At 45.7% G+C, this 23,056-nt stretch overlaps 1 protein-coding gene and 1 long non-coding RNA gene across 11 annotated transcripts in view; both read left to right on the top strand.

Moving 5' to 3' along the window:
• Window positions 1–2,331: 2,331 nt before the first annotated feature.
• On the top strand, window positions 2,332–14,262 carry gata3 (GATA binding protein 3). Of its 9 annotated transcripts, none has more exons than XM_081603989.1 (6): window positions 2,332–2,512; window positions 6,575–6,955; window positions 7,486–8,013; window positions 9,569–9,840; window positions 11,147–11,272; window positions 12,929–13,050. In XM_081603989.1, the coding sequence occupies exons 2-6, from the start codon at window positions 6,721–6,723 to the stop codon at window positions 12,947–12,949; spliced, it is 1,182 nt and encodes a 393-aa protein (XP_081460115.1). In that variant the 5' UTR covers window positions 2,332–2,512; window positions 6,575–6,720; the 3' UTR covers window positions 12,950–13,050. The 9 variants fall into 9 exon arrangements, with proteins under 9 accessions (XP_081460115.1, XP_081460117.1, XP_081460111.1 ...); XM_081603991.1 differs by having other exon boundaries at window positions 2,336–2,512; window positions 9,569–9,714; window positions 11,147–11,276; window positions 12,934–13,050; XM_081603985.1 differs by having other exon boundaries at window positions 2,341–2,512; window positions 7,486–7,956; window positions 12,934–14,262.
• A 1,914-nt stretch (window positions 14,263–16,176) lies between these two features.
• LOC145550227 (uncharacterized) overlaps window positions 16,177–23,056 on the top strand; it is a 97,563-nt gene continuing 90,683 nt past the window's right edge. Inside the window, exons 1-3 of one of the 2 annotated variants that reach the window (XR_014086140.1) lie at window positions 16,177–16,381; window positions 19,381–19,828; window positions 20,156–20,238. This is a non-coding gene — a long non-coding RNA (uncharacterized LOC145550227). The remainder of the gene's footprint in view (window positions 16,382–19,380; window positions 19,829–20,155; window positions 20,239–23,056) is intronic. The other variant, XR_014086139.1, reaches the window with a different exon arrangement.

The following is a 23,056-nucleotide window of genomic DNA, read 5'->3' on the forward strand; positions in this document are numbered from 1 at the left end:
TCCAGCGTTGGCTGTGACTTCTTTCTTAATCAGCTTCTGTGATCCTGGATACGTGAAGGCAGCAGATAAGAGCCGAGTCGTTTATAATTCTCCCCACCTCGGCCTAATATTTTAAAATAAAAATCGCAGGCAGAAAGAAGCGGCGCGCACGCACGCACACGCACGCGCATGCACCGGCTTTGGATGGTGCACGGAATGTAATAAAACACAGTGAGAGAATAAATGAGTAAATAGATTAAACCCGCGCATTGGCTGCTGCTGCTGTTGTTTTGTCTCAAATTAAGGTCATCTCCCTCCGTTTCCAGAGGAATCCTGCTGGAAGAGAACATTTACTGCCTGTTTAGAGGAAAGTGGCTGATCAGCTTTTAACGCGGTGAAACGCCGCAGCCTGTTGGGTTTGCGTGTAAAGGTGGGAGACAACATGGCTGCTCAGGTGGCGCCACATTTCAGCCACAACAACCAACATTTATTCTCTAACATCATAGAAATGTGAATTCAGAACGAGCCACTTCCTGTTTATCTTCCTAATTGATTCCTATTATTTTCCCTCCTAATGAATCTTTTATTGCGTCTTTAATGTGAATAAATTCCGCCATAATCTGGTCGCTCCCATCTGTGTTGCTTTACCTTTACATTGAAATCTAATTCCCAGCATTCGCGCTGTGTTTGCATCAAAAGCAGATTAATAAATCATTACGATCTGGATGTGTTATTTTTCTAATTCCATTCAGATGCCGGCATGTTCTAATTCCTCCTAAATGAGGAGCCGCGCCGCGCCGCGCAGCGAACTGAATTATTCATCGCTTTAAAAAGACGCGTTTGGCTGCAGAGCCGCATCCGTAAGTTTATACAAGGCGGTTTGCGCCAATTATCTTTAATTTATTACCTTAATTGAATTTCTCCCCACCCTCCGCCACCAAAGCTAGATTTGGGTGTGATCAGTTTACATTCTCCTTCAGAGAGTCGAGGCGCAACATGAGAGACGCCAAGCCTGCAGCATCCTCTTCCTCTCTGCTCCTCCAGCGCGTTTCTCACAGAGGAGGATCGGATTTGCTTGGTGCTCCTTTCAATCAACCGAGCTGTCAATAAGCAGGCCGCTGCGCGCGCTCCGGGTTACTCAGTCCGCTCGCGCCTTTTTCTTCTTTTCTGGCATAAAAAAAAAAAAAATAACCAGCAGACCCAACGTGTTGCTGCGATCACATTATGCTGCATTTCAGCCTGCATCCTGCATCCCCACCCGCCGCGTTTCTGGCTTTATTTGTCTCCGTGCAGCTGCACTTCTCTGTCCTTTGTGGCGCAGCGGCTCCTTCTGCGGCACAAAGGGACGCGGAGCTCCGTGTCTCTGAAGCAACGCGGCGCAGATCAATAATTAACACCGCTTTTTATTCTAAAACTGATATTTATTTAATAAACAAGCGAACAAAAGGCCCTGAAGGTCTTACATCTGTTTTCTGTTGGGTTAAACGAATCAAACGGAGCAAAAGTAGATTCAAAATCAACCAGTTTCAGTTTAAAAAGATTCAAATTCTTATATTAGTTTGAAAAGAAGCGTTTCTAAAAGCTTCCGGGCCTTTAATATTAATGAAAACATCAACAAATAGGTGAGAAAACAGATATATAGGTTAATCTGGATACATATTCAATTAAAATCCAAATTATTAAACAAATAAATATGGTAAGAAAAATTATTGTCAGATTAAAATGAACAGATTTTAATCTGAAACAGATTTTAATTAAAAATGGTTCTGAGGTGAATATTTGTTCAGGATGAGAACATTTTAAAATACTGGTTTAGATTTATCAGATAAAACAACAGAACATTGTGGGAAAAATCTATTTTTAGTCTAAAATAAATTCTTTAGATGAAAAAAGCTTGAAATTATTGAAGAACAGGGAAACATTTAAAACACAGCAGGGTGTAATATTTTGATTCAAAGACAAACGGATCTATTTTCAATATTCAGTCGGTAGATTCAGATGAAAATCGCCTCAAATGTTCCTGAAAATGTCAAAGAAACGGAATAATGAGGCAGAACGTGAAGCCTGAGAGTTAACCCTGTGATGCAGGCCTCTTCCCATTGGCTGGAGCCGCATCTAGTTGCTTTCTGAGCCGGAAGCTGCTCATACAGTAGAGGCGAGGCCGCGTGCGCGCGCGCGCTGCCGTGCCCCGGTAGCCTACATGCGTGCGCGCGCGTTTCTTATTTATAATCAGGCTGATGACTCCGGGACCGTGCCAGGGCCTTGCGCGTGCACGAGCGGGAGCGCGCAGTAAGAAGCCTCTGTGTGTGTGTGTGTGTGTGTGTGTGTGTGTGTGTGTGTGTGTGTGTGTGCTCTTCCCGTCCACAGCTCTCGCCCTCTCAGCCTCTCTCTCCCCGCCTGTCTCTAAATGCCATCGGCGCCTCCATCTGCATGTCAGTCTTTCTTCTCATCTGCTGGGGAGGAAAAAAACAAACCAAAAAAGGAGAAAAGAAAAGAGAAGAAGAAGAAAAGCGGCGCGGCGTCCAGCGGTCAGGTCAGTAGCTTTTCCATGTGCAGCTCGCTTTGCTCGGATCTGCTGCTGCGGCTCTGAATGATGGAAACTTTTGCTTTGAATCAGAATCAGAAATATTCAGACACGATTTCATTTTTTGGTTTTTCGTTTCGGGTTCGGCGGCTCCTCCAGCAGCCTCCATCCGAACCGAGCCAACACTGATTCAGCGCCGCGTTCCGCGCCTCTCTCCGGACCGACCCGCCGCCCATTCCCCCATATTTCAGCCGCCGCGGCTAAAATAGCGCAGATGAGGAGTTTTAGCGGCATATTACCTGCCGCTCAGGCTGATGGCGGCGGTTCCGGCCGGGGAGCCGCTCCAGCCGTGAAATCGATCTGATTACCTTGCCGGCGGCTGTTCTTCCTCCATCTCAGTCCGCTCTCTGCATCGATATGGCGCAGAAATGAGGGCAGCATCACAGAGGACATGCGGCGCGCATTTCTCTATTTTTTATTTAATTCTGCCTGAAAAAATAAATCTCCAAAAATTAGATTTAAAATTTGAAATCTTTGACGCTGTGAGCGGAGCCGCGGGTCGGATCCCGGCTTCCGTCGCTGCTGGGAGTTTTTTTTAAAATTTTTTAATTCTATATTTAAATTCAGAGTGAATTTGTAAATGGAAGCCCAGCCTCTGAATGAAGGTGAAGAGGCCCCGCACGGCGGCTGACAGATCACATCGAGCAGCGATACAGACGCTGATAAGCATCACAACTTGGCCAACCGGCTCACGGTTTTCCTTTTTCACTGCACTGTAGGAAAGAGTGACAGAAAACACGAACTACTCTATTTTTCCCTTTTTACACTCGAAGAATATTTTTTTGCTCTCAGTTTAAATCATTCTAGGAACCGGAGTTCTGTTTTCAGGTTTCAGCAGCAGAATTTGACGCCCTCGTTTTGTTCTAAGAAGCAGCTTCGATTCACATGTCAGAGAGAACAACAGAGAACAGCAGCTCCTTTTCTTGAAAAGAGCAGCGAGGTGACAAATGACTCAGTGATGTAACAAATAGATTACCTGCGGGGAGCAGCAGCGGTTTCGACATGCGTGCAGCGCCGGTGCAGCCTGGCAGCCTGACCCGCAGCCTGCAGCCTGCAGCCGGCGGCCGGCGGCCGGCGGCCGGCTTCACCTGCGGCCCGCTCCGCTTCAACGCGCCGCAGCTCAAACATTCCGCAAACAACGCGTTAGCGCCATTTTTCTATGTTTCTAAATTTCGTCCTGCTGTGAGGCTGAAAGCCACATATTAGTCAGGTTGTTCTGCCACTTTGTTTTGGAAGAAATGAGAAAGCAGCAGAAATATGACAGACCCGGCAGCACCGAGGCACCGTCAGCCTCTCACTCCTCAACCGAACCTCCAAATATTCACGCATTCATTTCACTGGCTGCTGAATTTAATTCACACGGTTTTTCATTTAATTATTATCCTTTAGTTGTAATTTTTATTCATAAGGAATCAGTGATGTTTGGGGATAAACACACACACACACTCTCTCTCACACACACTCACACACACACACGTAGGCGAGACCTAATCTAAAATATTTGATCCTCTCACTGGCAGCAGAATAATCTGTTCCCATCTTAAACTCTGAGCCGCAGAGCAAAAAAACAGTTTTGATTTTAATCAGAGATGTTTGACATAATCAGGCAGAAATAATCTGCGTCATCAGAACCGCGACTGGACCCAGAACTGTGACTGCAGTTCTGCTCACATTCTGCTCATTACATTTAAAATGTTTGTTTTGTTTTGTTGTTTTTTTTAATTTTTTAATTTTATTACAGAAAACAAAACAAAAAAACAACAACAAACAAATCCTGGAAATATTTCAGTTTGATTTTCATTTCTAAAAGAGAATCAGGTCGAGAACAGGCCTGGTTCCGGACTGGTTCTGTTCACCCGAACCAAGAGAAATAAAACACAGACTGTATTATTATTATTATTATTATTATTATTATTATTATTATTATTATTATTATTATTGTTGTTGTTGTTGTTATTTTCCCGGGTTAGGGTTAGGTCCGGTTCGGTCTGCTCCTCTTCCTCTCCTCTTTCTCCCCAATATTAAACTAACAGTAGAAACCGTGCAGCAGAGCGAGGCGTCAGGGGGAAACTGGACCAGTTCTGACTGGTTCCGTTTGATCCAAATGAGGACTGAACATAGCGGCAGGCCGACGTGTGCAGTTTTTGGTTGAGCGCATGTAGCTCATAAATTCCCCTGTGCGGCGCCCCGCTGATTCTCCAGCTCATGGATGCAGCTGCAGCTGCAGCAGCTGCTGCTGCTGCTGCTGCTGCTGCTGATTCCGACGCCGCCGCACAGCAAGGGCGTGCGCGCTCCCGACTGCTTTTACCCACCTAGCTGCGCGCCCTGTGCGGGTTCATTTCCTGGCTTTACAGTGACGTCACATCCAGTGGCGTCGATGCACACACACACACACACACACACACACACACACACACACACACACACACACACACACACACACACACACACACACACACACACACACACACACACACACACACACACACACACATTTCCACTACTACTACAGTATCGATCTAATCGAGACTAAAACTCATGAGATGATTTTCTGTTTATGACAAATGTAAATAAGAAATTCAGTATCTGAATATTATTTCCATTTAATAAACTGAAATTTCTGCTTAATAGAAAATATATTTCATACCTGCTGAAAGATTATCTAATGCAACTTTTAATCTGAAAATTAGCCTAATATTCTATTGAATTTATTTTTTAAGAGGATAAAGAAATAAGATTAGATCATACAAGTTGTGTTTTTTCTCTCCAAATGTATATATACATTTAAAAAAAAAAACTTTTCCTCTTCTGTGTTTAAAATGAAGCCGTGACTGCAGCAGAAATATGAACAGAGCCACAAACGATCCCGTTAATAATTGTTGACGTTTGTTTAACATGTAAAGAAATGAAATATGATGAACGGTCTTGGCTCGCGGGCCTCACCGCGTCCCGGCGCGTTTCGGAGCCAACAGGCAGAATAATGAGGCGTCACCGCGAGAGGACGCACTGTCACAGTTTAAAGAGAGAAACGTCCCGAAAACCGCCGGTCGCCCCGAGCAACAGGCTGCGCTGCTCACACACACACACACACACACACACACACACACACACACACACACACACACACACACACACACACACACACACACACACACACACACACACACTGCAGCACTTTGAGACATGAATGAAACAAACACTTCTTAATATTCTTGTCTTTATTTATTCCTTCTATTTCTGTTTCTTTTTAAATCTGTTCAGTTTTGCGCCTTTTTAAACTTCCGTGTCCTTTGAAAGCCTTTAATAATTAATGTGGATCTTTATGTTTTTATTTTTTATCTGAAGTGATTGAAAACTTGCAGTTTTTGCGTCTCTTGCTTTAGTTGGACTCAGTGATCAGGCCCCTCCCCTCAGCTGATGACACTGACAGACCCTCCTTAAGTTGCGTCGCGCCACAGCTGTCTGCGAGCATTGAGCTGCCTGGCGCCATCCTGAAAGAATGCCTTCACTGTAAAAAAAGAAAAGAGAGAGAGAGAGAGAGAGAGAGAGAGAGAGAGAGAGAGAGAGAGAGAGAGAGAGAGAGAGAGAGAGAGAGAGAGAGAGAGAGAGAGAGAGAGAGCGGGGTTAATGGAGAAAGCTAGCAGCAGATCTGATCAGTGAGTTGAACTTGCTGGTGCCGCTCAGTGCGCAGCGCAGACTCAGCTCTGCGCTACTTGTTGAACCGGCCTGAAAACTCTCACATCTTTTATTTTTTATATCTGGTCACGTTTTTTCTGAGAGGAAAGAGTTCAGGAACTCTGCGCAGAACTGGATTCCATTTTGGCCGTGTTCGTGCGGCAGCAGCGTTGTTGCATGCGGGGCTTCTGCGGGTATGTTTCAATCTCTCTGCGTTTTCTTTTCTTCTTTTTTATTTTTATTTGTATTTTTATTTCGTGAATCCAGTGTCGCCGCTTGGTTTGCATGAAGAACAGAACCAGAAAGTGACTCTAACGCTCTGCTCTCTGTCTCCAGGTGATCGGAAGCGGCCGCGGAACCTGTTGGATTTTAACGCAAACGGATTTGGGACTGATTATTTCTTTGCTCCGTTTTTTTTTCCACATGAACTTTTACTGAAGAACAGAAATAATTAAATCAGGTTCGAAGACAAAGAGCGAGCGATGGAAGTAAGTGCGGACCAGCCTCGATGGATGAGCCATCATCCCGCGGTGCTGAACGAACAGCATCCCGGCTCTCATCACCCGGGCCTCGGCCACTCGTACATGGACCCTTCGCAGTATCCGCTGGCGGAAGATGTGGATGTACTGTTTAATATCGATGGGCAGGGGAACCACGTCTCTTCGTACTATGGGAACTCAGTCCGAGCCGTCCAGAGGTACCCTCCTCCTCCACCCGGTGAGTCGACGGCCTCTTTGGGGCCTTTTTATTTTTATTTCTTAATCATAATCCAGCTTTTTCGATGATTGTACGCAAAGGCTCTCGGCTGGGTTTCACATTATAATTTGATCCGGACCGGGTTTCAGTTTCTGCTCGTAGTTTACCTCCTTGTGTTCCGTCTAAACACCTGAAACGCGACCTGCCTCGCTAGTGTGAGGACTTGTTGTTTCAGATCAGTTTCTCTGGGCGGCCGCGTGTTTGACGGCGACTCAAAGTTTGTGGAGATTTTTGGGAAATTTGTCCCTCTGATCACATGAACCTCTGAGGCAGCAGCGCCGCATGCAGCCGCTTGTGGAGTTTGTGTAACTTCCTCTACCGCAGCTCGCAGTTTGTTCTGAGGCGTTTGGACAGCAGAGCTGCTGCATCAGGGCCTGTTAGACGGGAAAATGAAGCTTTCTGTTACCTGATATGCTGGAAAATCACATTTTAGATCTTTGATTTGCTGCGGACCGAGCAGGCTGCTGATCTTGTTGTGTCTCCCGCTGCAGGTAGCCAGGTGTGCCGCCCGTCGTTACTGCACAGCTCGCTGCCTTGGCTGGAGGGCAGCAAAGGAATCCCCCCCCACCACAGCAGCTCCCCCTGGAACCTCAGCCCCTTCCCCAAGAACCCGCTTCACCACGGCTCCCCGGCCAGCCTGTCCGTCTACCCCCCGGCCTCCTCCACCTCCCTGTCCACCGGACACTCCAGTCCGCATCTCTTCACCTTCCCCCCGACCCCTCCCAAAGACGTGTCCCCGGACCCGGGCATTTCCACCCCGGGCTCCAGCAGCTCCGGGCGCCAGGAGGACAAAGAGTGCATAAAGTACCAGGTGACCCTGGCCGAGAGCATGAAACTGGAATCAGCTCACAGCCGGAGCGTGGCGTCAATCGGAGCAGGGTCAGCCTCTGCCCACCACCCCATCGCCACATACCCACCCTATGAATACGGCCCCGGCCTCTTCCCACCAAGTAGCCTGATAGGTGGGTCATCTTCTAGTTATGGTTCCAAAACGAGACCAAAAACAAGGTCCTGTTCAGGTAGGCGTGCGTTTATTACATTCCCTTTTGCTCTAACGTTTCCCCAGATTTACAGAGAACCGCAGAGCCATGTTGACCCCGAACCGAGCCTGAGCTCAGGCAGGCCGAGCCGGCCCTCTTTCAGCTCCTCATCTAGTAATAATAATAATAATAATAATAATAATAATAATAATAATAATAATAATAATAATAATAATAATAATAATAATAATAATTGGACATATTTTTTCTAACGGAAATTAATCGGATATTTTCCCATTTTAATAAAAATATTTAAACTGTATTTTCCTTCAGAAAGAATAAAACCCGCCTGGCTCTAATTCAGACAGACAGACAGACAGACAGACAGACAGACAGACAGACAGACAGACAGACAGACAGACAGACAGACAGACAGACAGACAGACAGACGGACCGCGGCTCGCTGCTCTGTCTGCCCGTTTATATGTTCAGGATAATCCCATTACTGTCAGGCCAGCGCGCGCCACTGTCGCTTTGTTGAGCCAGCGCGAGAACCGGAAGCTGCGCCGCGTTGACGGCTGAGCCGCGCTGAGGCGCAGACCGGAGGGGTCTATTATTATTATTATTATTATTATTATTATTATTATTATTATTATTATTATTATTATTATGAGAACAGATAAAAAGCCCGTTTTCTGTAATGAGATTAAAATCAGCGGCGAAAACAGTGGATTAGTTGATGCATATCATCGGGATTAAAATGCAAATAAAGATTTTAATTCCAGGATCACTGGAGATAACAGGCATTTACAGAATATTTTCAGATCTTAGGAATACTTATGAGATTTTTCTGCACATTTTCTCCTTTATTTAAAACTGAGGCAGCGGAGCGTCTCTCTCTCTCAGGCCTGGAACCGACGCAGTTCCTGTTTGATTTTTTCTTTCTTTTGTAAAATCAAAAGAGAAAGAGAGAAACGCAGTTTCCCAGGTGCCTGTGTGTGTCTGTCACACATCTAAAGCAGTGTGTGTGTGTGTGTGTGTGTGTGTGTGTGTGTGTGATTTATAAAAAAGGGAAGTGTGTCTGCATGAAAAGGCAGAAAGCTTCTCGCTGATGTTCACAAAGCTTCACTCTCTGCTTTCAAATAACGCGGAGCGGCTGCAGCGCGTTTCAGTTTCAGGGTTCACCGTCATTTCAGAACAAAGCGGAAAAACTCGAACATAAAATATTATTTTTGTTATTAGATGGTGAATGAAAGAGAAATGTTAAACTGTGACATTTTTTAAATGATCCAAAATGTTTCAGGTTGTTTACAGACGTTAACTTTGTGGTTTTAAGGACCTTAAGAAAATTAACAATATGTTTGATGTGCCATTCTCTGTATTATTATTTTTATTGTTATTATTATTGATAATTGAATTCATGTTTTGTCAGAATATTAACGGATTTTTTTCCTGCCAGCCCTGATTATTACATCAACATGATTTTTATATTTCCGCCTCCGCCTGACCCCGTGTCCGTGTTTTTATCTTTTATTTCTATGTGTGTGTGTGTGTGTGTGTGTGTGTGTGTTGTTGTGCGCTCTCCCGCGCGCAGAAGGCAGAGAGTGCGTGAACTGCGGGGCCACGTCCACCCCGCTGTGGCGGCGGGACGGTACGGGCCACTATCTGTGCAACGCCTGCGGCCTGTATCACAAGATGAACGGGCAGAACCGCCCTCTCATCAAGCCCAAGCGGCGGCTGGTACGTTCCTCCACCGACATTTTCCTCTCTGCTGATGACGTTTCCGTCTCTCTCTGTGTTTGTTTCCCCCTCTATCCAGGAAGAAGTAGGCCTATTAGCTGCAGGAAATTGACTCGGCAAGTGCAGGTCTCTGTTTTCAGATACTACCTTAGAAAAAAAATTAATGCATAATCTGAAAATAATACAGATTAATAAAAAAAAAGATTGATTTTGCTGTTTGCAAAAAGGACTCATGTGTATTTTAAGTTGCTTCTTCTGCAGCTGAATGTGGCTGCATGCACTGAGCTCCAGAAAAATAGGTTGAGGTTTCTTCTGTAGGGAAACCCCCTCATGACTTATGAGCTTAAAGGAGTTCCCTAGATTAGTAAAAATAAAAAGTGTTAGGAAGCAATAGGTGACCAGCCCTGCTCTGCCGGCCTCTGGACTTATTCCTCCGGCCTTAATGTGAAAAGCCGACGTCTCAGGGAAGGAATGGAGAGGAAAGGGCTGCCGGATATCTGCGCGGCGCAGATAACGGCGCAGTCAAAACACAGAGGCTGTCCGGAGCCCCGCACGGCCTGCGCTTATTTAAACCCGCTAAAATATCTGTGCGATGCGCAGCGTTTTAATAATTCAATAAATATTTATTTATTCGTGGAGGCCAGAGCTGCACAAATCAGATTTCCAGAAAGGAAAGTAAAAAGGAAAACATGTGAAAGGAATGAAAGTCCGCTGCTCTCTGATTGGTTATTCCCAGCACGCGGCGGCAGCAGCGCTTATTAGGCCAACAGCCGTATAATTGGAAATGCCTCCAGGAGATAATGTAGTCGTTCGCTTTTGGCGTGTCCTCTGCGGTCACCCGTAGGTATTGATTGCTTTTAGAGATTATAACATCAATGTCAAGGCGCTGCTGCTGCTCTCTGTCTTCATCGCAGCCGGGCTGCAGCGTTTCTCCTGCATTAACAAACTTTCGCTGTAATTGTTTGACGTTTCAAACATGCAGCTTTTTCCAGAACGGAGGTTGAATGAGATGAACGGCTCCGCGCTGCTTTTATGTCTTCTGTAAATATTTATTCTCTCTGAGTTATGCGCCCCAGGACGCTATTTTTAGAGCCCCAGTGAAAGCAGCTCTTTTTCTGCCATTTCTGTCTTTGTGCTCTTTAAACTATGTTCAGCTTCACTTATATGCATAAAAAGATGGAAAACATATACAGTGAAAATAAAAGCCTTCAGTGTTTTAGAGAGGAAATAACTTGTGCTTTTGATCTGCGATGAAAGGAAATCTGAAGAGTTTGTGCTGCGTTTATTCTCATGTATTTAATGATGTAGTTTGGATTTAAAGGACAGTAGATTCACCCACAACCTGTAAACTAGAGGAAGAGCCGCTGCTTTGTGTGAATCTTGAAGCTGATTGGTTTGTGCTGCGGTCACCTGACTCGTGGTTTTCGTTCAGTCTGCAGCCAGGCGGGCAGGAACGTCCTGCGCAAACTGCCAGACAACGACGACAACGCTGTGGCGGAGAAACGCCAACGGAGACCCGGTGTGCAACGCCTGCGGCCTCTACTTCAAGCTGCACAATGTAAGTAATAAACCTGCTCAGGATCTGCTGCTGAACACACAGCCCTGCTGGATATTTCACCCCCTCATCTTGGACTCTTCTTCCTGTGAATATTTGATCTGACTTGTCCCTGCAGAGAGTTTCCGTGGCGCAGAGATAACAAAACTCACATTTATTGGCAGTGGAGTGAGCTCAACCTGCAGTCTGCCTGCTTTTAAATAATAATTAAAATTAGATTAATTTCTGGGCGGTTTTTCTCTCTCTGGGTGTTTGCACCCTCTTGGTTTCCCCTCTGAACACCAATCTGCCTGATTCGTTTTGGGTCGCTTAGCGCAGGATTTGACATCTACAGGACGGAAACCCCGGGGACTCGTTTATCTCCCCTCTCCTGCACAAAGCTGTCACTTCCAATCAAACCGCCATTGTAGCTCCAGCTAATAATAATAATAAGCAGACTAACTGCTCTCAGGCCACATGTAGGTAATTTCTTCTCCCTCCTCTTCCTCCCCTCTCTCTCATGACAGAGTTTGCTCAGAGACTCTCCGCTCTCTCTTAAATCACTTTCCCATGTTTCTCTTGGCCGACGGTTCGCCACTGAAAACAGACAGAGAGTGAGCTTTAACACAAAGAAGAAGATGATTTCCCAGCTACTTATTAGCGTCTGAACTGACCCCAACCTCTGAGTCAGTGGCGTAAGAACTGGCGGGGCGCCACGCTGGAGGGGGCGCCAGATATTGGCGGAGTAATTATTTCTAGTTGGTATTTTCTGTATTTAGCAGCTGATTGTGCATTGAAACCCCCAGAAGGAGAGTCTGTTATGTGTCTGCATGCATTTCAGTACTTGGCTGGTTTTGGTTGATTTGAGTAAATCTGGATTTCTGTTGGAGCTCGAATCCTATTCCAGATTCTTGGAGTGAATTCTGGATAGATCTGTCAGGATTAGGATTAATTAGGACACAAACATTAGCATTAAGCTAGCTTGTGTTTGCACCTCCAGCAGCCCCCGCTGGGTGAGGACGGGGTGTAGCCGTCTGAGAGACTAACAGTATGTTTAGTTTTGACACCTCTGTCGCAGGCTGAGGTTTGACAGGAGGGCTGGGTGTGAACGCCTCGCTGTCTTTTCTCAGGTGGTCAACCGTTTCAGATGTTTGACGTTTCAGGCATCAAAGAGGAAAGGCTCGCCTGGCTTTACGGAGCGAAGCTCATAGCACCTCCACCGTGTGGAGTCACAGTTTAGAGGAAGAAACCGCGTCACCACAGGAGATCTTTGCCCTCCGATAATCATTGACAGTCAGCTGAAAAACGCCCGGCTTTATTCCGAGAAGGAGTCCCGATCCTGCTTCCAGAGTCTCATCGTCCCGACCTGTAGGTAACGGCAGCTGGAGCCATTTTAGCCAACGCCAAGTGAACAAGGACTTGGCCGGCCGGCCGGCATCGTCTCTGCTTGAATGGCTTCCATCCGTCCCACTTCCATCTTCTGTTTGTCTTCCTCTCTCTGAGGAAACATCACAGCTGCAAATATGTTTCAGATTAAGATATAAATCTAAATACCAGCCTGAAATGGACGAGTCGAGTTTCTGAAATGCATCAGCTCCAAATTGGTCACAAATGTTTGTTTTTTCATGTTCATATCTCAAGACAAAGTACTAATCTGCCGTCTTTCTGTCTCCTTTCGAGAGCAGATCAACCGACCTCTGACCATGAAGAAGGAAGGCATCCAGACCCGGAACAGGAAGATGTCCAGTAAGTCCAAGAAGAGCAAAAAGTCCCAAGACAGCATGGACGACTTCTCCAAGAGCCTGATGGACAAGAGCAGCTCGTTCAGCCCGGCCGCCCTGTCCCGCCACATGTCCTCCTTCCCCCCCTTCTCGCACTCCAGCCACATGCTCACCACCCCCACACCCATGCACCCCTCCTCCAGCCTCCCCTTCGCCCCCCACCACCCTTCCAGTATGGTGACAGCCATGGGTTAAGGCCCCGGTCACCTCCACGCCCTTCGGTACCTCCGCTCCAGACTCTTCGGTCCGACCCAAGCGGGATCCTTTCTCCTCGGTTCTGTCTTATTTTTATAAAACCCAAGTGTACCTCTGCGATGTAAATGCTTTGCAGACTCGAACTGACTGCGGCGCACTGACCTCCAGGGGGAAGGTTTCTGTTTTTCCAGCGGACGTTTCTCCTCCACCCGCCGCAGCCGCAGCCTCCGCCCGTCATGGAGCTCCATTGTGTATAAAAGCCATTCCTCCACTGCAACGCGCCCAGTCCTGACACCCGCATCTCCTCACCTTCTGCCTGTGAAACAGGACCCCATCCCTCTCTGCTTCCTTTCCTTTCCTCTTGTTCAGCTGAAGAAGAGGACAGACTGGTCATATTTGTACAAATTGTATGAAATACAGTACATTTAATGAAGACTTTTTAATTAAGTAAGAAAAAATGGAAACTTGCCCCTGGGCAGCTAACGACTAGAAGGGTACGAGTCGCAGCAGGTGCAGAGACTCCGCCGAGTCCCGGAGGAGGAAAAGAAGCGAGAGGGAAAGACTTTGAGACAGGGCAGGCCTCAGATTTCGCCTGCATGAAATGTGTCGCATTAAGTTTGCAGAGATCCGGCGCCTCCGGCCGCCGGCCTCTCTCTTATTTTATTAGATTTTTTTCCTTTTTATTTTATTTTTTGGATGTGCTATACGTCTCGGGCAATTGGTTTGTGTTGAAGCGCACACACACACACACACACACACATTGGATCACCTGAAAGACTTTCTTTCTGCCCACAGATTATATGCATTGTGAAAAAAAGTTCCTGTATTTGTTATTTGTATGTATAAATCAGAGTACCAAAAATACGAAAGAAACAAAGATGTAGAATTATTTCTTTATGTTATGCAGACTGAATGGTTGTAAAAAATTAATAATAATCACTAGTGTAAAATATGACTGCTTTTTTGTTTCGTAATTTTTTTTCTTTTTTTTTTGCTCTTTGAAAATAATAAACTAGTTTAATCTCTGTTGACATGTTAGCGCTGTGGTCGAGAGCCGTCTGTTCTGTGTTTCTGTGCTGTGTGATCTCCGGCGCTCTGCACACCCCCACCCACTCACCTGCCCACAAAACCACAACCAGAGACACCCGGCCATATGTATACATACACACTCGCCTCTGTGCTCATATTCAGACACACATGAAGCTGTTCTGCTCCTGTTCTGCTGCTCTGCGTTTGCAGGAACAGCTTCAGGTCAGCTGAGCACAAACAGGAAGACGAGAAATAAACAACAGCGATGGAGGAACAAGTCAAATGGCACGGCTGAAGGCGCTTTTGTCTCATCCTGTTTTTACATAAATACAGATTCGTCCATCTTTTCATGGTTTAAAGCTGCACAGTTTCCTAATATTATTCATAATCGAGCCATGAAATGAAACCTGCGATTTCTATGTAGCATGAGATGCTTCAAGTCTTCAGCTGGGACAGAACAGAGACCTGCATGGATGCAGCTGCAGGTTTTATCCGGTGCATTATTCAGCATTCACATCTGCAAATAAAAACCCTGTCACAATGAAACGTTCTCCTACAAACAGACCAAACCTGCAGCTGAAGCGCTTTCTAACTTCTGCATGCTTAACCCTTCCTGACGTTTTCGGCCTCCGTTGACTCCACAGCAGAATTTTAAGTGTTTCAAACCTCTTTAACCTTTCTAACATCATTATCATACCAGGAATTCACAGGCAGCGTCTGCCACAGATTAATGTACAAACAAGTCCGCACAAAACTGCAGCCGTCGCAGTTTCCTGAGTTTTGTTTCTGCTTGGCGCAGGTCAGTCCGGCTCACTGTGAGCCAGCGTTCATGACGCTTCACTCTGGGCCATCAGGACCAATGAAAGCTTTAACGGTGGAATGATTAAAAATGACTCCATTATAAACCAAGATGACAGTTAAATATTTTAAAATAATGGAATCAGTTCTGTGTTTTTTGCTCCTTTTTTTACTTTAATCTTTTACAAACATCACAAAACGCTGAATTCTTTCACAGCAGACGTTATTTTTCAGCTTTTATGAGATTCTTTAGGAAAACATGTAACTAAACAGTTTTCACTGAAGAGTGAGGCTCAGATTTTAAATGTTAAACCTCCAGTTTGGTGTTTTAAAAACTGATACATTTATAAATCATTTATTTTTCTGTATTTTAATCTATATTTTTATTGCTAGGCTCTCATCTGACCATCATATTGTTGGTATTATACAGTAACCCTACTGTTTTATATAAAAAGCACATTAAAAATAAAAAATGTGAAAATTGTAACTGAAAACCCGATAAGAGGGCCGTGCCCCGTTTACTCTGACACCCCTGGATAAAATCTGGTCACAGTCTCAGAGGTTAGTGAGATTAGAGAACAAACAGCTTGAAGAACAAGGAAAAGTTCAAGAGGTGTGAAAAGTTTAGAAAGGCAGAAACTTTGACCTTTGATTTATTCAGACATAAAACAGCAGCAAAGAGAATCAAAACGTCGAGTTGACGGATCAACGACAACCTCAGACTCTTTGTCACAGACACACAGCTTGTTCAGTTCTAACTGAATCTGTAATAATCCCAAAACAGATTCTTAAATGTAAAACAGGAATTAGGTTTTTAGGTGATTATTGGCTGAAAACATGGCAAACAGGAGATCAGCTGAAGGATGAAACACCTTCAGGTTCTTCTGCTGCAGGCGGATTTGACCTCACTGTAGATTCAGGGTCAATTTCACACATTTATTCTGTTTCATCATTAATCTCATATTTTACCACGTTGTTTCCTGTTGTGTTACATATTTTGCTTCACATTCCATCATAATGCATCTCTTTTCAGTTTATATTGAATTGCATCACATTGTCGCGCTTCAAATAATATTTCATAACGGCATGCCATACAGCCTAACGTACTTCACGGTTGACGTCACACTTCCGGGAACTTTGTCGCTGACGGCCATCTTGGAAGCATAATGGCGTTAGACGCCTTGAACAAGCTGTTGGGGATTTAATTTTACATTTTTTCATGAAGATTGCGATGTTTTCTCATGTTGGACGGACTGAAGTTCAGTTTTTACTCGTTTGAGTGAATCTGGCTCGGAAACATCAAGAATCTGCTCCGATCTCTTTTATTCCGGTAAAATCTCTATTTTATATCTGACATTTTGTGAGTGTTTAACTGCATGTTGGAACTGTTCTGTTCCTGATTTGCTGCATCTCTGCTGAGGTTAGTTTAGATGCGCTAAGCTAAACCGCTACATGGTTTAGCTTGTAAACCTTGTAGCGGTTTACAAGCTAAACCATCAATACATGGTAACCACTTGCTCTGCCTGCGTCCAGCATCGGTTTAAGATAATAATTTTGAGTAAAGAAGCGATAAATATTAGTGATATTTACTCTTGCACTTACAGCAGACCTAGCAACAATAGCTTAGCTAATGTAGCTTTTGTCTGGAAGCTAAGTGGTGCTACATGTAGCTCATACGGTCAGTATCAGCAGCAGCGGGTTTTGTAGAGCGTCTTTCTCCTGCGCTTTTGTTGGACTTGATGCTCTGGTTCATTATGCTGTGAGCCGTTTTCCTGCCAAGATGGTGGATCCGTGGCGCGGATCACTTCCGGTTCAGACTTGCATCTCATCGTACTGTGTAGCATAGCAGCACTTCTGTTCATGTCATATTTGTAAATGTATTTCTGAAAGTTCTAGATTCTTATATCCGTTGAAATTCTTGTGATTTCTAACATTGACACCTTAAAGGGACAGTACTGTCCAGCACACTGAAGTTAGCTTCACGGGTTATAGAAATGCTGTCATATCAAACATATTGGAGCATTTGGAAGAAATTTGATTTCGAAATTTGACGCCTTGAAATCAGCGTCGATGTTAATGAGCTGCAGAAGGAGCTGCTGTAGCTCGGAGGAGGAGTTTTGTGGAAATGGGCGGAGCTTGGTGACGGCAAGCGTTTAGGCAGGCCTGAGTGGTTGCCATGGAGACTGAAGGATCCTCCAACATGCCTGAAAGAATCAAAGCAACACTCCAGTGTGATTTTAATTTTCAAAGCTGATTTAAAATAGCAGCCGTCCTTTAATGCTAACATGATGTTCCTGCTCTCTGCAACCTGAACGTCTGCAGAACTCACAGCAGGCAGAACCCCGCCCCCCGCAAAACTTCCCAGAAACCCAATATGTGTATGATGGGATGTGTGTTGGTAGGAATGTGAGCAGCAGCCTCCTCCTCGCTCTGCACAACTTCGGTATTCGGCATCATTTGTTTCTGAGCCGCTGTGACCAATCGGGAGATTTGCTCCTGTGTTTTAATAGTGAGGTCACAGGGGCATGTGGGATGAGAATGGAGCAGTGTGTGTGTGTGTGTGTGTGTGTGTGTGTGTGTGTGTGTGTGTGTGTGTGTGTGTGTGTGTGTGAAGGGATTGAGGAGAGCTCTGCCCTGTGCTGGAACCCCATGACCTCTGGTTGACCTCTGCGGCCGCCAGGGGTGACTGGAGGTGCGGCTCCTGCTCAGGTGAGGACGGAGCGCCGTGTGATCTCGTCTCGGTCGCCCCAAAGCGCTCGGTCTCCCTCTCTTCCTGCGTCTGCCTCTCGTCTTTCAGGTGAGGACGATGACAGATTTGTGGGCGTAATCGGCTCTCGGGGACAGTCCATCTTCGCCGCCGTCTCCAGGTGGGGTCAGGCGCGGGGTCGCGGTCGGGGAGTCTTGTAGCGACTTCGGCAAATTAGCTCATCTTTGAAACAAACGTAAATAAATGTTCTGGTTAAAATTTGGGTTATTTTTCTGCAGACTGAGAGATGATGAGCAGGAAGCAGGAAGTGCTTTCTCCACCCCACCTTCTCCTTCTTTTAAATAGAGTTGGTCAAACCTCCTCCTCTCTTGCCTCAGATATGATCTGCTTTGTTTTCATATGAAACAGAAATGTGTGTTGTTGTTGTAGCCATATTGGTTAGTCGGAGGGACCAATATGTGTCAGTGTGGTCAGGTGTGGGGAAGCAGGTTGTGAGCTGTGGGCTAATGATTCCTCCCCCGCCCCACAATGCAAACCAGAGTCACACCCAGCGCTGCACCAACACTGATCTAGTGAAGCCGATAGGAAACCTGGGAAATGCTGACATGAGGTAAACATTTTAGAAAAGGCAGCAGCTGGAAAACTTGTTTCTTTTCTGGAGAAACATTTTTAAGAAACAGATTTCAGTGAATCTGGGTGTTAAAGTCTGCAGACCGGAGAAGCTTCAAGATGGCTGACGTCTCACCTGTTTTCAGGAATAGATGATTATATTGAGCTGTGGTTGTTTCCGACTCGTCTCTGCTGGTTTGCAGCTGCTTTCAGGGTTTATGTTTAAATGTTAAAGGTGATTCATCAGGTCAGCGGCCTACACAAAACATGTTCGCTACATTTTATACACAAAATCATTCTTGGATGATGAGAGTCTGGCCAGCTGTTTTAGGGCCTCTATCACTTTAAATCCAAAAGGCCACGCCCCCACCTGCTCAATGTTTACACTCTCACGTAAAAATGGCTGCCAACAGATGTGCAACTACACAACCACACATCTTTGAAAAGCAGAAATGGAGCCTTCTGCACAACCAACATGAACACAGCAAGTGCCATTGTGCAGCAAAGCTAAAACTATTGACCGAACATGGCGGAGCTCCTCTGGGGTTGCTAGGTAACGGGGCGGTGGCTGCTGATTCGTTACATTCCTGTCAGTTTGTTTTAAACGCTTTAGTTGATTTTCGGAGCAGTAGAAACACAACAACATTCAAAGTGTGAGTTTTATGTGGCAGATTTCCATTCCTTTGGCCAGAGAAGCTCCGAACTTTATGCCCGGTTGTTTGAATGCCGCCATTTTTTAACCCTTTAAAGTCAACGCAAGCTTGTTAGTTTTTACAGTAGATATCTATTTGTTCTGCTTTTTGTTTTCGTTTTTCTTCTTGTTGCCATCGTCTGTGAAACTTCCTGACGTTAATTAAGCAGAAATCTGAAAAGAAGAGCCGTTGATCATCTCAGTGACACTTTAAGTGGCTCCGATTTGCACTTTTCACCTGCTGCCTCACCGGGGAGGTCAGAGGTCAGGCTGAGCTCTCTGCTTGTGGGGACAAATCTGTGACTTTATCTGTTTCCCCCAGAACCTGACGTCCGGCGGATCCTCTCAGTCGAGACGTGGAGCATTTGGGTTTTTCCGTGGGGATCATGAGAGTGCTGCTGGACGCCTGCGAATGTTTTCCGTCACCTCTCACCTGAAAATGAACCCTTTTAAAATTCCAGTGGAATCTGCCAAACTGACCAGAACCAAAGACTTTCCTGTCGCCACGGGCCAAACGGCGAGCGCCGACTCCACGGTGCCGTCTGAAAACCCAGAGGTCCGTTACTCGTCCTGTCAGACCTGAAGGTTCTTCTTCATGGTCTCGGTGTTTCCAGGGCTGCTGACTCGGGTCAGGTCAGGTCAGGTCAGGTCAGGTCAGGTCAGGTCAGGTCAGGTGTTCAGCTCTGCTGATGCTGCAACTTCATTTTTAATCAGAGTTTCTGCATCATATCAACTTTCCTCCCACCTGCGGATGAAGGAGGACGGCTACGGTTGGTAGTTTTCAGGTCCAGTTTTGTTGCCTAAACAGAAACGAGAACCAAATGGTTCAGTTTTTGTTGTGAAATTGATGCAGAACAGAAAATGTGTGTGTGAGCTGAGGTCTTAAAGGCTCACGTCTCAAAGACAATCAGCACTGTTTTTGCTTTTCTGCTGGACTTTTACAGTTTCTCTGGTTTCGTTGGGTCAGAGCCGCTAACTACCTTCACCAGATCTCAGTCTGAACGTTCTGGGCTTTTATTTTGAAATGCAGTGTATGGTAATGTGTCCTGGATGGTGCTGCCATGTTCAGTTCACTTCTCCTCTCATGTCTGCTGCAGCTGTTCCACGTCTCCTCTGGTTCCTTCGCCGTTTCTCTGCGGATCCATTTCTCCTCCTGACCTGCTCTGACGTCGTCCTGCCAGTGAGTTTTCTTCTTCTTTCATTGTTAAAACTCCTGCAGTGAAGCTGGTGAAAACCTCTGGATAAGCAGGATCTTTTATGAAATCGGAAAGCTAACGTCACTTTTTACGGGAATGCTGATGATATTCCTGGGTTTTGTCATCGGAGCTGGAAAAGTTTCATCTTTAACCCTTAAAATCCCCTTTAGGACCAGATGATCCTAATTCTGGTTCCTCACGTCACGACTCTTAAAAACTGGGACGTTTTCTTTAATATTAAGGGTTTATTGACTTAAAACAACTTTTATACATGTCTTATTTCATGTGCATTAAGACATTTGCAGCAGAAACTGTATTAAAATGCTCAGTAAGCAACAAATTGGACGTTTGTCTCTGAAACGTTTCTCCTTCAATGCGTCTGAATCCAGAAAACACAAAATCATTTGATCAAAACATGATTATGGGATTTGGATAATGATTTCTCAGGGTGAAAATCTCCCATTCTCCTTTTGTTGGTGAGGACCTGGAGCGCTGCGCCGTCTCCTCTCATGCCACTTGGAGCTCAGTGCCTCGTGTTGCTTTGTCTCCTTAACAATCGTACATTTGAACCATAATCTCCCGTCACAACACAGCAGATAAAAGATAATTATCTCCTTTAACTGAGGCACCCTGAGGCCTGTTGGACGGCCTCGCAGACGACATGCCTAAACCCTCATCCCACACACACACGGCAGAAACACCCGTTCTCTCTCCTGCACACGTTTGCACACATGCTTGGTTGTTGGGAATAATCGGCCATTTGTTGTTTTTACTCCGTGCATTTAAGCTTTTAGAGAGCAGAGAGTCCAACAGCTGCAGGATTTCCTCGTGTTTAGACCCAGGTTGGACTTTAAAACCTCCCCAGGTTCAAACTCCAGCAGCATGTTGAGGCGACTGAAGAGCCTCAACATGCTGCTGGTAGTGGAGGTGAAATCTGGGCGCGGCTGAAGACATCCAGACTGGTTTACAGGAGAATCGCATCAAACTGGGTGTTAAATCTCAGCTCATTTCATACACAGGAAGTGAAAATATATTTACTGTATTTCTACCAATCAGAACAATAATGTTCCTGTGGAGATCGTTCTGAAAACAGCTAAACTGCTGAAAGGCTGACGGCACATTATTAACCAGTAAACATGAAAATCACAGCATTTCCACCTGGATGGGATAAATTTCTCTCCCACATGGAGCTTTGCTTTCGTCAGAACGGTTGTGGAGGCTGTTGGTGTAGTCAGTATGTTCCAGCTTCTCAGAAATGTTTGCACGGCTGCAGTGGGTCGTTTCCAGTGGGGGTGAAACGACCCACTGGTTTAGAATCAGAACATTTCTGCACTGCAGAAACACAACAAGGATCTTTTCTTAGTGCAAATATCTGACTACACTTAAAAACAGACACAGGGAGCTTTTTATTAATTCATATCTGATGGTTTTAAGTCCTTTTTCCTCTGGCAGATTAATGAAACATGAATCTTCCAGTAGAACCTTTTCATCAATATTCAATAATCATTGACTTGAGACGCTACCATGTCTTGCTGAAAAGTTACTTATAGTTAACTTTGGCACCAGACAAAGATACTTGGCAGGATTCAAAGTTTGTACAGTTTAGTGTTAAAAAGCATTGGATTCCGTTTTTCTCCAGTATTCCCAGCATTCCCAGTGCTCTCCGTGCTGCGCGGCGCCCCAGTCTGACGGACGGCCGTGTCTCCCAGCCCCTGGGCTCAACCGAAGCCTCCACCTGGTTGAGCCTGCGCGGCGCCTCATTTGCATGGGAAACCGTCCAGAAACTGTCAGCGGGGTTTTCCCGGCCCGGCCTGAAGTGTTCCCCTTTCCTCTCAGGCAGCTCGCAGGACGCCTAATCACCTGAGCCGAGCAGCTGGTGACTAACTGGCATCGGAGCGGCAGGTGTTGTGGACTTGGCACCGTCTGCTGAGCTCTATTTGAGGAGTTTGTTTTGAAAAACGCCCCGTTTGCCTCTGGGCCAAGTGACGTGCAAACAGCCTTTTGATGAACTGCTTGAAGCTGGTGCCACAGGACAGACGCAGAGTTCACCTGCGTGGCTTCAGGTAAACTCTGCAGCCGCAGTCTGAGGACCACACGCTACATTTCAGTTCCCAGATGAGACGTCAGATTGTCGAATCTGAAGTTTTATTCATGTGTCCTGGAATCCTCCTGGGTCTTCCTCCTCCTCCTCCTCTTCATCATGGCTGCACGCGTCCGCCTGCTGTGCCGTTAATCCGCCTCCGCTGCTAACAGAGTTGGTCGTTTCGGCCTCAGAGCCCAGCTGAACGTTTTCGGTGTTGGTGGAGAAGCATGCAGCGACAGGGGAGAGGAAAACCCGCAGCAGAACCAGAACCTGGTTCTGTCACCGTGTTTCCATCAGTGTGTTTTCTGCACATCTTGAAGCGTTGAATGGCAACGTTTAAATAAAATGCTTTCACGCTTTGCTTGAAGCGGTTTTGGCTTTTCTAAAAGAGTTGAAGATGTTCAGATCGTAGAGCTGCATTTACTTACAACAACCAGCAAAACGTTCTCTGGGCTCCATGCTAGCTCCATGCTAGCTCCATGCTAGCTCCATGCTAGCTCACAGCATCTACTTCCTGTTACGGCCTGTTACTTCCTGTCTGCTAGAGCCACATGTAGCGCCTGATGACGTCACGCTCCGTGTCGCCTGCTTCGTTTTCTTTTAGCACATTTTAAAAGTTCACTTCTGATTTGGTGGTCATAATGTTCTGCCACCAGCCTTACACTGTAAAAACACAAAATCCTACCAAGTCTGGTTCCTGTGGCTCATTATAACACAAT

Source organism: Poecilia reticulata, chromosome 23, assembly GCF_904066995.2.
Source record: "Poecilia reticulata chromosome 23, P_reticulata-male-v2, whole genome shotgun sequence".
Classification (NCBI taxonomy): Eukaryota; Metazoa; Chordata; class Actinopteri; order Cyprinodontiformes; family Poeciliidae; genus Poecilia; species Poecilia reticulata.

Bases quoted from the DNA above. Each gene is read 5' to 3' on its own strand.
- gata3 (XM_008401617.3), top strand. From the start codon at position 6,721: ATGGAAGTAAGTGCGGACCAGCCTCGATGGATGAGCCATCATCCCGCG. The intron at 6,956-7,485 runs GTGAGTCGACGG...CTCCCGCTGCAG, and splicing joins GTACCCTCCTCCTCCACCCG to GTAGCCAGGTGTGCCGCCCG. The intron at 11,273-12,933 runs GTAAGTAATAAA...TTTCGAGAGCAG, and splicing joins TCTACTTCAAGCTGCACAAT to ATCAACCGACCTCTGACCAT.